The sequence below is a fragment of the Sinohyriopsis cumingii genome, chromosome 1 (genome assembly GCF_028554795.1).
Source record: "Sinohyriopsis cumingii isolate HCF-2022 chromosome 1, ASM2855479v2, whole genome shotgun sequence".
Lineage (NCBI taxonomy): Eukaryota > Metazoa > Mollusca > Bivalvia > Unionida > Unionidae > Sinohyriopsis > Sinohyriopsis cumingii.
Genome location: NC_142961.1, coordinates 141680480 through 141695038, shown reverse-complemented (window position 1 = coordinate 141695038; position 14559 = coordinate 141680480). Strand labels below are relative to the sequence as shown.

Sequence of the window (14559 nt, the reverse complement as noted above, 5' to 3'; positions counted from 1 at the left end):
TGAAAGTGGTGTTTGTACTAAACGCTAGCTTTAAGTAAACCAGCTTGGTATACAGAAGTGAACACAACATAATTTGGCAGGAATATCATTTTGCTTATTATTGATTTTCATAAATGAAAGTTCCTGACAAGTTTGTGTTGATTAATGAAGTTCACAAATTGTCATTATAGCTTCTGTAACATACACTCACCAAAAGTAAGACCCAACTTTTTAAACGTTTAAATAGCTATTCTGCCAAATTATAGAAATAAACAAAATTGTTCTAATGCAAGACAATGGTATGAATGACACATTAACTCCTGGAGGTTTTTGTCATTTTCGAATGAAAATCGAGTAGGAAACACATTTTAAAAGCTATTTCTGAATAGATCCGAAAACACCAAATCCCCGGTGATCATTCAATAATAAACTGCCTAGCTGTGTTAGAAACATCATTTTTCATTGGCTATTTCACTCGCGTTTGAGCAGAAGGGTAAAAGTTGGAGTTCTGTTATTTTTATTTATTTTTCGCTAAACGGAGCCATTATTTTTGTATCGAGACCACTCTTTATTCGAAATGTCCGTCTTATCCTACTTTTTGCAAAGGCTCGTCTGTCTGTTTGCAGTTCATACCGGTTTGCCTTAGATCTGAGACCAAAAAGTCTAAATTCCGGACACAAAATCGGATTCCAGCCACGGCCGAATTTTGGGTAGAAAAAGGTCGGGTCCAAAAAATAAGGGTTTTTATTATCTGTATTTTGTAGCGCAGTTCATGATGCAGGTGGATTTAAATATAAAAGAAATACCCACTGAGTTCATGATGCATGTGGATTTATATATTAAAGAAATACCCACTGAGTACATGACGCACGTGGATTTAAATATAAAATAAATACCCATTGAGTTCATGACTTTCTGTAGGTCCTTCAAGTTCTGAAGAACTTCTGGAATGAGATCTGGCATGGCCTCCACCAGGGTGGCATCAATAAAGAATGCCACACAATGAATCTGATCATGTAGATTTGGGTACTTGATAAATCCACGGGTATCTGATGAAATTGAGCCACTGGGGTCCAGCTGGAAAAGGAGAGGAAACATTATGATAAAACTTAAGATATCACATGCAGAAGAAGTTTGTTTTAGTGGAGATAAAAATAGAAGGAGATTTTGATACATTTTATGATCAGATTGTAATGACATCTATTTCATCTTGAGACAATTTGTAGACACAAGAGTTGAGAGAAGACTGTTGCAGGAATAAGTATTTAAGTTTTATTTGAAAGATCTAGAGAATCTCGGAAAGTTACTATATGCATCCATTATGGAATTAGGGCTTATAATCTAATGCCCCAATCCAACAAATGCCGCAATGACGAACTTTAAAAGAGTTATTAAAACAAAAGTAAAATGTTCCAGATAAAGTTTCAGCATCATTCATTTTTTTAACCATGATTTCATTTATCTGTAACCTGAATAGAATCAATATTTCCTGATTACCGGAAACTTATTTGGCAGATGCCCTTCCAGAAGGATCCTCAAGTTTTCCCTCGTCATCAGGTTTCCGGATTCCAATCCACGTGTGTCACATAGCCTGAAGTTCAGCGGCTGTCTGGTAATGCTGGATAGCACTGGATATTTGGAGAACTAAAACACAGTGAGAAAAAGAATAAACTTAGCTCCAAAAACATGATATTCATAAGTGTGCAGAATGCTTAACTGTTTCGATATTCCCTCCAATACCTCCAATTCTTCTTTCCTTGGTAACAGTTACTTGCTTTAAAGAGCATATTTGACAATGACTTCCCACTCAAGCGTTCTGCAAAGCGGTTGAATAGAATTGGACAATGATAATCCGAAGGTATTTTTGTATTAAAAGAACAAAAGAATATCATAGCTTACAAGCTCAAATCTTAGAAATCAAAGTATACCGTAACATGATGAAGAAACCAAATTTAGCTACAAGAAAATTTCAATGCTAGGTCTGTTTGCATTTGAACTGATCAGAGTTATATAGCTTCATGTGTCTCAGCCCTGTATTGGTATCAATTATTTGATCAAAGTACACAAATAGCAATAACAACATTGTAAGCAGTCATCCAACATGGTGATAAAATATAAGTGAATATAATAACTATGTTTGCAGCAATGTAACATTTTGATTAATCACATAAATTCTATAGAAACTTACTTTAGTGGTTAAACTGTTGAGTGCTCTTCCACTTCGAGCCTGATTGAAAACCTTCCCACGAAACACAGAGTTGACCGTATTGAAAAAGCTGGATTTTCCGGCATCTATTGGTCCAATAAAAAGGATATTAACATTGGGAAACCTCACATCTGGTCCCACCCCGTCCCTTACGGGCACATAATTTTCTATCTCTCCTTTCAAGTTGTGCATCACCTAAATTAAGAAAGATTTCATTTCAAATTTAAAATAATGTGAATTTCAAGAATAATGCCCCATTTATATAGGTAAAGACTCATATATCATGCAGGGTTGTATCATCAATAATGCAGTATTTCTATAAGCACATAATCATATATCATCCAGGGTTGTATCACTAAAAATGACCTATTTATAAATATACAGAATCATATTATCATGCAGGGTTGGATTACCAATAACATCCTATATGTATAGAAATAGACTCGTATATCATGCAGGTTTGCATCACCAATTGTGCTCTATTTCTATAGGTACCAAATAATATATCATGAAGGGTTATATCACCAATAATGTCCTATTTCTATAGGTAGAGAATCATATATTGTAGGTTGTATCAACAATAATACCCTATTTATATAGGCACAGAATCATATATCATGCAGGTTGTATCACCATTATGCCCTATTTCTATTGGCACAGAATCAAATATCATGCAGGGCTGTATCTTTAATCTCATTTTAAGAAGACACTGAACCTTTATTTTACTGCTATGTTAAGATTGATGACGTCTCAAACTTTAAAACAGTCTCTACATACTATTTCTAGTGTTAACTTGGAAAGCCAGACTTCTATAGCTATAAATGTTTCATGAGAACTTTTGACGAATGCATGTGATTTTCTTCTAAAGTCATAATGGTCTATGTTTTTGTCAGGAGTGGAGTGAATCCAGACCAGCATTGCTTTGGACAGAAGTAAGTAATGACTGGATGCAACAGAAAAAGGATATTACCTCCTCCGACCAACCTATTGTTGTTCTCCACGTCTTCTCATATAGATCGGCATGACATAAATCTGGCGAAATGTCATCTGCAAATAAAGGAAAAAATAGAATATTCTTTTACGAATTGTTCTTGATAGTACAATAACATGGAATGATGAAAATGTTGTTCAGGTATATTTTCTACACAAAACAGATGCCAGATGTGACTATTCCTTGATCATCTATCAAACTTTCTGATCTTTGTCATAGCTTCGCTTGGTCAGGTGTTATGACAATATGCCTTAACTCAGTCTGCTTTCAAACATCTCATTGTCATAGCATTCTCAGTATGCATTGTGTTAATTGTTGTGCTTTGTATTTGTATCTTACGCATATAGTTCCTGAAAACTTGATGGAAACTTTACAATAGTTCTGCACACACACACACACACACACACACACACACACACACATATATATATATATATATATATATATATATATATATATATATATATATATATATATATATATATATATATATATATAAACACAGAGGTATATCTAAATAAGACAGCAATGAAAATGAAAGTACATAAGGTGGAATATCGGATTGTTATTGACTGGCAAATGCAAATTACAAGCGAGAAATTGACGAAAGCAAAGTAAGAAATTATCCAGCTTTAGTGGATAGATAAGATAAATGGATAGCCAACTGCCTGAAGAAGCATATCAAGTACACAATGCTATGTTCAATAAATACTGGTGTGAACATATATGGTCACTTGTCCATCAATCATATGCCATTATTGCAAACAATCTTTCTGATTTCAAGCAGACTTACCGAGTACACTGTAGACTTCAATATCTATCACTTCCATTGTGTTATTTGCAAACGTGTTGAAATCGACACCCTGCATATCATATGCAGTATTGAGTGTCATGCATCCGTTGAGTTTCAATGCTTGACCATTTCGTGCAATAGTTCCACTGAATGTATAGAAGTCATGTCCACTCCCAAATGTTGGGCCATAACTGCTGTGATTATATATGGCATTAGCAGGCAGCTTAATATTGAATCTTTTTGGATTCAGCTCATCATTGTAACAGAGCTGAAAGAGGAATGCCGCAGAATCATGAACATAATTGGCACCATTCTGCCAACTCATCACTGTGTAACCGCCGACTATCGTCTTATAACTATTGTACAAAACCGTCAGCGTTGGTCCTTGGTTGTTACATTTGCTATGGAAGACAGCCGCATTGCATCCATCCCTCTCTGCACTGTAAAGAAGATGGAATGTCTTTCTCCCACCTCCAATTAGTGCCTCCAATCTCTTTTTGTTACCTTTCGACAGCTTATCAACCTCTCTTGCTAAAAGAAAATCACAGTTGTTTAAATAAAACAACCAGTTCTAATTTAGTCACTGCAACGTTAAACAAGAAGTCCTCCATCTCGCATCATCAAAAGACCCAAGCAGCAGGTCTTGGGAATATTGTGAAAATATTCTAAGTCAATCACTTGCAGTAACTCAATAAATTGTTGTCAAGACTTTCCTCAAACTGATATCATCTATTATCTTACTAATATGAAGCTTCATAGTAATAATAATTTTATAATAAAATTTAAAATTATTTCAAGTTCTCTTTAAAAAATGTATTAAAAACCCGCTCATTATCAAATTCATCTTAGATCCTTCATCTCCAAGCATTTCAGAAAGAATGAAATTACAAACCTGGCCGATGCTATTCTATGCCATCAAATGACCATAACTCTGTAAAATATCGTCAAAATTTTTATTATCGCTAAACTCATCTGAGACATTGTTAAGATTAAGCTTCACAGCAAATTAGGCCAAAAGAAAAGTAAAGAAAAAGAATGCAAGTGTTCCATATACTCGATATTAGTTATTTTTCAATTGTCGAGACACCAAATATCATTTACATGTCGAATCACAAAATATCATTTACATGCTGAGACACCAAATATAATTTACATGTTGAGACACCAAATATCATTTACATGCTGAGACAACCAAGATCATTTTCATGTTGAGACATCAAATATCATTTACATGTTAAAACACCAAATATCACATACATGTAAAGACAACAAATATCATTTACATGTCGAGTCACAAAATATCATTTACAAGCTGAGACACCAAATATCATTTACATGTCGAGACACCTAATATCAATTATATGTTGAGACACCAAAATTCATTTACATGTTGAGACACAAAAATATCATTTACATGTTGAGACACCATCAAGCAGCATTTTAATACCATTTACATTCTTTTCGCCATTTTTGTGTGAACACTGTCTTTTGTTGTTTATTAAAATATTGCTGTACAGCTTTAAATAATGTACTTATCATGCATCACTAGACTAATAAGAAACTTACATATTTTCTAAGTTTTCTTTTTCATTTTAAATTCAGTGCGTTTGTTCTATGTTCAAAAGTAGTATACATTAGCTAAGCAGTAACTTGGAGAGCACAAATAAATCAAAATAGGTTCTATGGCATCTTCTAAAAATAGGTTTATTTTAAACAAAATGCACGAAAAGTGCAGTGTTTCCCATTAGCTTATTATGTGCATCAGGGACTCCAAACTTTTTAATTTGTCCCCCTCGTTTTGATAGTAAGGTTGTTTTTTTGTTTTTTTTTTGTTTTTGTTTTTAAAATTCAATCTGATCTCCAGTTCTGACACCAGGAATTTTTTAAAACTCACTCTTGCATCTCTAGGGGATACACTCACCGAAAGATTTAGTGCAAGTGGTCTTTCCGAAACAGGCTAAATCAGATTTGTACTTTTTGTACAGAAGCCAATAAACCAATTTCAATTTTATTTCTTGAATGCATGTATATATTTTTGCTGAAGCTTAATATTGATTTCTACTGAATCCATGCAGCATATTTACTCTGGTCAGCGAATCTGAAATCAGATAAAAATTATTAACTATTTTCTTGGAACTAAAAAAGAATATAATTAAAGATGATTGTAACTCATACTATCCCTGTGGTACATAAACAATGTCCATACCTAACCTATAAAGGGACACAACTCTTAAGAAACATGCAAAATGACTTCAGCATTGTACAAATTCAGTTCCTATGCAGACATTAAGATTTTAAAAATTCAATAACTTTAAATTTCTGAGTACTCATGATCAAATATATATTTATCAGTATAGATACATCCTAGATCACAACTTCTGTGCAGAGAAAACATATGAATTTTCTGATCCATGTGCGATTGAAACATGTGTTCTCAATTCTGCACGAAAGGATCTAGTGTTAATTTCAGTAATGAGTGTTCCAAACTGACATTGCTGTTAAAGGACTGAAATTCCATCACTAAAACAATGTCTCTAGTTTTTCAGCTGCAACTAGAATAAGAATCTTAAAAGATTCTTTTTACCAAAATCTAATTTTCATTTTCTACTAATCCTGGCCAGCCATACCCATACAATATACTGTATGTTATCTCCACCCATTTCCAGACCTGTTCGAATTTTTCCATACCATTAGTACCGTGAGTCCTGAATTGGTGTGATCTCTAGACCAACAAGTAGGTTTCAGATTCTTTTTTTTCCCTGACAGTACAGTCAGGGAGGTTAAAACAGCGCAAAAACTTCAGTATGGAATATGGCCCAACAGCGTTGGTCTCCACTGTCAAAAAAAAAAAAATGAGACCTACTTGTTGGTCAGCTACTATATCTCCAGCTGATTAGTACTACTATGTAAGATGTCTCACATGGTACTTATGTTGTCAGTACGACTAACAACATAAAAATCAAGTTTGGCATGTTACATTGTAGGACTAATGCCAAAGCTGTAATATTAGTTCAATTCATGAGACAAAGTAAACAAATTTCAACATCATTCAACCTGTGATCTACACTCAATATAGTCCGTTATTTGCCAACAAATTCCCATTAACAACTCTCAGTGTTAATGGTAAATAAAATCACTGTGGTAATGGGTTACAACGACTGGCTAACCAGCTTAAACTTGAACTGCTGAGATTCATATATTTGTCTGATTTAAATCTTCCTGACTTAGTCATTAGAATTTAGGTCATTAACTATTCTCACACCATCAAGTTTATTTGAACCGCCCTTCCGATTTAAAAAAAAAATGCAGACATATTTGTCATTTGATTGATCAATTGATAATATGTTACCTGACTGTCGCCAGGGGGTCCCAAACTATGCCAATTTGTTGGCGTTTCGAATCAAACATGAGTTTCTTTAGAAAAACGGTCGCCATAATTGCTTGGGCCAGTCTATATTTTCAAGCAACAGATGCTGTCATCGTCTTGGAATATCTCAATAATTCCGTAAATTTTGCATTGACAACTTCTGAACATACGTATACAAGCCTTTATATAGTGTGTTTAGAAATATTTATAACAAGACATCAAAATAATGGATGTAGACGATACAGTTTTGACTGAAATAGACCATTCCAGAAACTAGAAGTGGACAGCGAGCAATCTGACTGCTTGTTTAGATCGGGAGCTTCCATTTGCATTGAGATGCCAAATAATTCGACATTGTTAGGGACGACAATCAGTTTAGTAATTATAAACCAGTGAATGAAATGACTAAGTTTTATGCATTTTTGTATATCTCTGATGCTTTTCGTTTTTAAAATCGCTAGAGGGGTACAAACAAATGTGTGCGAGTACTAGACAACTACATTACTGGTTATGCAATCATGAGCTTACAGATCTGTGCGAATGAAATGTAGTCTCCCATGTAAACAAATATCAAGCAGCAAACCAAACAATATACACCAACCAGTTGCTTGTGATTCACCTCAGTGATGGACTAAGACAAACCCTTTCATATTTCCAATCAAACTTAACCTTTGAACCCTATCATGATTGTAGAACTTCAGTGATGCCTCCTTAGTGTACGGAATACTTTCGAAGAAATGTCCCGGATATAGAAATTATGGATATTCCCAATCAAGCAAAGTTAAAATAGAAAGTGAAAGTAGGTTCGTCGAAAAGCAGTTCTTTTTACCAGGCTGACGTATTGCTCATAATACGTGTTGATTTTTATAGAACTGAATACGATAAGGTCACGGGTTTTAGCAACGTAGCAAGTCAAGACAGTGGAATTTTAAACGGGATAGATAATACTTTAATGATCAAGTCACGGCAATGGAGTTTACACGAGGTTTTTGTAGGGTTTAACGCCATTTTTCAGCACACGATAGGCTATCCATGGCGGCCAGTATTAATGGTGGAAGAAAAACCCTGGAAAAACCCCGGAAAGAACCACCGACCTACGAGAACCTCGTGGCAAGCTTTCTCACATCCAACATTGGCTGAATCCGAGACTCGAACCCACGCAGACAGGGGTGAGATGGCAGTTATCCGTAATGGAGAGCGCTTTAGACCACTCGGCCACTCGGGGCCCCTTTAAACGAGGTAGATAATGATGTAGCAGCAGAGGAGGTGAACAGACTTTTTGCTGAAATGTAACTTTGAAAACTAAAAACCTCATACGATAAAAAATAAAAATAAAAACCTGAACTAATTAGAAAAATTCTTCCCAATCTTCTCTAATTAAGTCACTTTATTTCTATCAAAATTTTTATGTGTTGTTGCTTACTCACAATCATTTTTTATTGAAATTGTTCACCTCCTCTGAGGTTCCGGTTTCAGTTGAATCATAACCTTTCCTTCAGCGTATATCATCATGGAGCTTACAGATCTGTATAATTAAAATAGCAAATTGACCGTGTGTATCATGTCATCTGGATCTATTTTATCAACGAATTTTTTAGCATTTATTTCTTCAGGCGTAAATGTTCTATCTAGAAATGATTCGATAACATCAACAGGGAGAGACATAAAATTAAATCAATGATTATGTTCTTTGTCATATTCCTCAAATATCTTAACCAGCGAGAATAACGTCAGGTCGGTTTCTTTACCATCGACAACTTCAAACATAACTACAGATCCTATTGGAGGAAAAGAATGTTTCGTTACATCTGAATCGTGCTTCATTTTATCATGAAAGTAACTACATATTTTACTCTCTGTCGTGTTGTAAAATTTACCCAATATATTTAACGCAACAAGATCATTAATCGAACACATTTTATTTTTTTTTCAGATTATTTGTCTAAAATTATATTAAAATAATGTCAAGATAAAATAATTTTTTCATCAATCTGATGATTCTTTGACCAAAAAAACCAGATCATTATATATATGTTTTGTCACTGAGGAAAGTCCGCGAATTACTATATATATATATATATATATATATATATATATATATATATATATATATATATATATATCATTTATGCGGAGTTTCCTCACTCGCAAGGACATATGATTATCCGACTAAATTTTCAGATAGAATAATTATTTCATTAATCCGGGGCTTCATCGTCAGTATGATTATGTTTTTGGTGATAAAAAAATCGATCTTAATTAAGAAGAAAATAATTTACTCTCTTTATTGCAACAGAAACTCCTCAATATTTGGAGGGTTTTCTTTTCCCTTTCTGATATAATAATCAATCAATGACCGATATCTGCTTCCTCCGCAATCTGTACAGAGTTGAAATTTTCCTCTCACTCCCTAATTGCATTTTATACAAGGTTCTGGTCCTGTAGAATTTTTCTTTTTTGATAATACTGTACGTGGTCCACAAAAAGTGCCTTAACTATTTTTTCCGCATATTTTTGCTGAACCTTGTGGCAGCCACTGGCACTTGTTTATAGCTAACATTTGAGTTGGCATTATATAAATTTCCCTTTTTTTAAATTCAAATTTATATATAATTTGTCTGAAAAATAGATATAAAATCTTAATTAAACAATAGATTTATTGAATAAATATGGAGAATGTAACATATGGGACTGAAAATGTCCATAAATGTGATATATTCTGTGAATTAATTCCAGCAGATTGTCCATCGAGTAATGACACGATTGATTATATATCTAATCTAAATTCAAATAATAAATCGGATAATAAAGATGATTTTGTAAATCCCGATAACAGTAAAAAAAGAAGAATATTGTAATTGTTTGGAGAATGATCCTGATTTTATTTATTCCAATTATCTGCTTGAAGAAAGTACTGAAGAGGAGTTGCTAAACATTGCCAAGGACAATTATTTTATCCTAAGAGATCATTATTCCTTAATGAATATTTGTTCACTAAAAAAATATGTACATGTTGATAGTAAATCCGAGGCAATAAAGGCGTTGAGAAGCGGATTTATGCGTGAATACGAACTGATCCCATATCATGTAATGGAGCAACAACAACAAAAAATCGTCGCTAAAGTCAGAAGAACAAACAGTGTAAAAATCTACTACATAAGTATAATCATGTTGTGAAAGAAGTTTAGCTTATTTTGAATTTATTAAGCCCTTACACGATAAAATAAATTGGCATGGTTACACTAACCTCACCGTGTCCGCCATGGCATATAACGCGAGACTCTCGCAGTGACCTCTTTTCTACGTACGGCTTTGCCAGACCACATTTAGATATTCTACTCTATGTTATTATCAATCAAGTGGCGAATAATGGCTTCTTGGTGGAATTTCAAAGTTGCCGATAAACCGTATTTACTTTTAATGAGCAGAATTTCTGACTCAAACCGCGCCAAGTTTTTACTACTATCTGTTTACGTTTCCAAATTTGGCCTCAATGTCCTTATATGGCACACAAACAAACGCGGTTGAGAACGGAAGTAATCATTATTTAAATTAATATGGCGGACGATCTAAACGAAAATATCGGATGAAAAAGGTAAACGAGATTTTACAACTATTTCTACAATTATTTTCGATACTTCCGTTATTAAATAAGAGGACTACTCAATTTATTGGAATATATGCAAGGAATATGTTCAAATTGTTGATATTAGGCTAAAAGAGCGCAGGGTGTGAATCACATCCGGCTTGCTCTATTGACACGTATATGCTCATGTTAGTACCCTGTCCGCGAGGTAGGAGTAAGGGTACTAATATTACTACTAAAAGCTAGCGAACAGATCATTTTCAGATACTATTTTTAGCTGGCCAAACCTATCCCGTAGCCGCATCCGGTACGGTCATGCGCATTTGACGTAGGGCAGTTCGAGTGACCTACACTTCTTACATGAATAGGACATTTGTCATTATAGATCGCCGCAGATAGTAGTAAACAATAATATGCCAGCCCACAAGTATAAGAGTTGAAATGTACGTTTTCATCAAGTATTTTTAACAGTAAATGAGTATCTGTTGCTCATGTTACTGCATCGCGACTCTCAACTTAACTCCGCCCCCCCCCCCCCCATGACTACATGGTAATGAACAATCCGAAAATAAACAAGTTAACTTGTCTAATTAACAGCAAACAATGAACACCAAAGCCGGCACATCGCATTTTAAGCATATTCCTCAAAGACTTGCCATTTAGTTAATAAATTAAATGGGAATGAATGTAAATCCCAAAACTGCTTATGATACATTGGATTGCCTAAGGAATTTATTCTCTCTCTCTCTCTCTCTTTCTCTCTCTCTCTCCTTAGTTTGCTAACTCCTTGAACAAATACGGATAATAAAACTCATCCTGCGATACATTTGCAATGGCCAGTTGCTACAGTACTATCAGCTATGTGCAACTCGTGTGGATTCTCCGACTGGGCTTGGGATCTGATTACGTTGGCATTGATGATGCTGTGTTTACCTGTATGCATCCATCCACTATGAAATCAATTATATGCAACAAAGAGATTTGTAAGTCCTCGTGATTTCGCGAGTATATAGCCTTGAAGAGTCATTTAAATACACGTCGATTTGTACAAATTGTAATTCTGGCCATATAAGAAAATCGTTCACCCACCCATTTCCTTTCAGAAATGGATCGTCCAACTTTGTAAGTCATATCCAGGACTGCGGACAGGGTAGGACACATTCCGGGGGACCACAACGGTCAGGGGGTCCAACGTTGTTTCAATTTGTGATTCACCAGGCGTACTGGGTAATATTTCCTAGGGCCCACACATCCTGTCCGCTGCCCTGGTCCTCTCTGATGCTTTTTGTGCTCATATCTACTTTTCTGTTTTAGGCAGGTTACTGAACTATTCGCTCATAATTTTGAAACACACTATTTCTCTGAAAGGTGAACAGATGTCAAACCTTTACAAATTTGTTTGAAACTTTTTTCACGAACATACATTATGTTAACGACAATCGCTTAAAAGTTGCCCTATGTTGATTGCGCATGCGTTAAATATTGGAGTGGAAAAACCCAGATTCGATTTTCTGAAAAGGTCTATACTAGATCTTATAAGCCGGGTAAAATAACAAAGAATGAAAGATACATTTCACACAAATATGTTTCTAGATCTGAATTACTCACCTGTGCAACCATCATTCAGCACAAAGAAGTAAAATACACTGAGAAGGAAGACAATTAGCAATACCATTATAATGATCATTCTGACGATATATCGAACGAAGATTGACAAACAATATCAACTGAGTTAACCGGAGACCCACGGAAATATTTAGGTATCGTTTCACGTAGCGGAAACGCGTTTAACATAAAACGAAAACCCGGCAACATCTGCGAGCGAAATTACGGTATTACTCTTAATGGATCAATCGACGTTAAATGCAACAATTGTATCGTTATATCCAATCTAGACCGTTATGTTGTAATTTGTCCAAGCTCAATGAAAGGTAGGCGTATCGAAATATCATTCCCGCCGTTAAATCCTTGACATTCTGAGTTTATACTTCTCCAATATTCATCGTCGATAAAGTCTGATTTAAGCCAGACAGGATACTCTAGCGTATAATCACCTCGATTGGTATTTTTATTGTCGTTTGATGTTAAGGTCGCGCCGAATCCCTTGTATATCGATTTGATTTTTTCCATGATGTTTCTTGTTGTTAATTTTCGTGATTCTAACCTCGTCTCAGGAAATATACTTTGCCAATTTCTGATTATACTGTTATATTTAGCCAGTTAATCTGTATCCGGCATCATTGTCTCTATGCGTGTCTTAAGATCTGCGCGGGATATCGTTGCTGAGGTTTCAATGAGATCTTTATCCTGAATTATATCAAGAAGATTTAATATTGTCAAGAAATCTCTTATCAAGTTAATTTTTTCATGAGGACTGATTCTATCCGATCGAAACATTTTGTTATCTGTCGCCTTGCCGTTGTTGAATTTATCAACAATAACCTGCTGAGCCATTATAAGATGACTAGATCTCATATAATTTTTCAATCTCATCTGCAGGTAACATTTCAATATTACATTGAAGTAGATGGTTAAGATATTTCTTCTTTGCAACGTATGGTTCTAAGATCTCGTCGGGGTTGTATTTATAATATCTGATTGTTGTTGTATTTTCCTTGGTAGCAGGTAGATTATTATATTCCTCGGCATCTTTTATTCGATTACCAATACTGGTCTTTAGAAACTCGTCGACGCCCGTATTATTATGTTTTATTTTCATGTTTTTCTTGCATAACCAGATATCATAATGATCTGGCGGTGTCTGTATAATTTCATAACCAGTATCTTTCATTATCGCTGTCAATCGCGGTGTGAAGAATTTTTTGGAGTTGTTTTCCTCCACGATATCGTGCATATATGCGAGTCCACATGGACTTGATAAATCCTCGAAATTTTGGAGCCCTGCGTAACTTTATTTCATCAGTAAGCAATTGTTCGCGATCTGTTATCAATTTTCTGATATCGGGGGAGGAGCAGGGGCCATGTCCCTTTTGGGTAGCTATCTCCTTGGGGATAATCTCATAGCCCCTACCCCTCCCCTTTTCCTTTCTATCTCTAACCCAGTTTGTTTGCTAGATATAAAATATTTTGTTTTCTATAAGGTTACAAAGAGAGAAGTTTAAAATATTTAATGATTGAGATATATTTAAGTACTAGTTTATCATTTAAGGGAGGTTACCCGATTTGTTATCTGTCCACAGGCTTTCATGGTCTCTATAATATATTCAGTTGTTGCATAAAGTGTTTTTTGTAAAACTTTTTATCTAAATAGAGTATATTTTGGTGTTTATATTTCTCCCTTTTGCATATTTCACTTATTAATTTTATTCTATGGATTCTTCTAGTTTCACACTGCACCATGGTGAGTTTTTTTTAAACTAAATACTGCATTTTTACACAATGGACATTTCGGCGATGCTCTGACCATGTGCCATCGCACTGCAACCTCTCCCGTCAACCATGCATCATGCATGTATTTGAAGCAGAGGCTTTGTATTTTAAGTGATCCTAGTTTGATCCAGTGTCTCCACATATAAGTATTCCTGTTCTACTTTGTTTTTGTATTTACCAGTAATTGTATCCCTTAACCATTTGTACGTTAGTTTTTCATCTATTTCTCAAAAATCCTTATTATCCC

The 14559-nt window shown here is 34.8% G+C and overlaps 1 protein-coding gene and 1 long non-coding RNA gene across 5 annotated transcripts in view; one reads left to right on the top strand and one right to left on the bottom strand.

Annotated features, from left to right (window-relative positions):
• LOC149808035 (interferon-induced protein 44-like) overlaps nt 1-12683 on the bottom strand; it is a 67788-nt gene extending 55105 nt beyond the window's left edge. The window contains exons 1-6 of one of the 4 annotated variants that reach the window (XM_089972871.1): nt 12531-12683; nt 3970-4500; nt 3156-3232; nt 2168-2380; nt 1477-1623; nt 876-1056 (exon numbers count right to left, since the gene is read on the bottom strand). In XM_089972871.1, coding sequence (XP_089828997.1) covers nt 876-1056; nt 1477-1623; nt 2168-2380; nt 3156-3232; nt 3970-4500; nt 12531-12609 — 1228 coding nt within the window. In that variant the 5' untranslated portion in view covers nt 12610-12683. Of the gene's footprint in view, nt 1-875; nt 1057-1476; nt 1624-2167; nt 2381-3155; nt 3233-3969; nt 4501-7864; nt 7970-8005; nt 8109-12530 lie in introns of those variants that run through there. The other 3 variants (XM_089972864.1, XM_089972887.1, XM_089972879.1) reach the window with 3 other exon arrangements.
• On the top strand, nt 1495-3256 carry LOC149808036 (uncharacterized). The gene is made up of 2 exons (XR_016423913.1): nt 1495-1633; nt 3079-3256. It is a non-coding gene; the product is annotated as an uncharacterized LOC149808036 (long non-coding RNA).
• Nucleotides 12684-14559: the final 1876 nt, after the last annotated feature.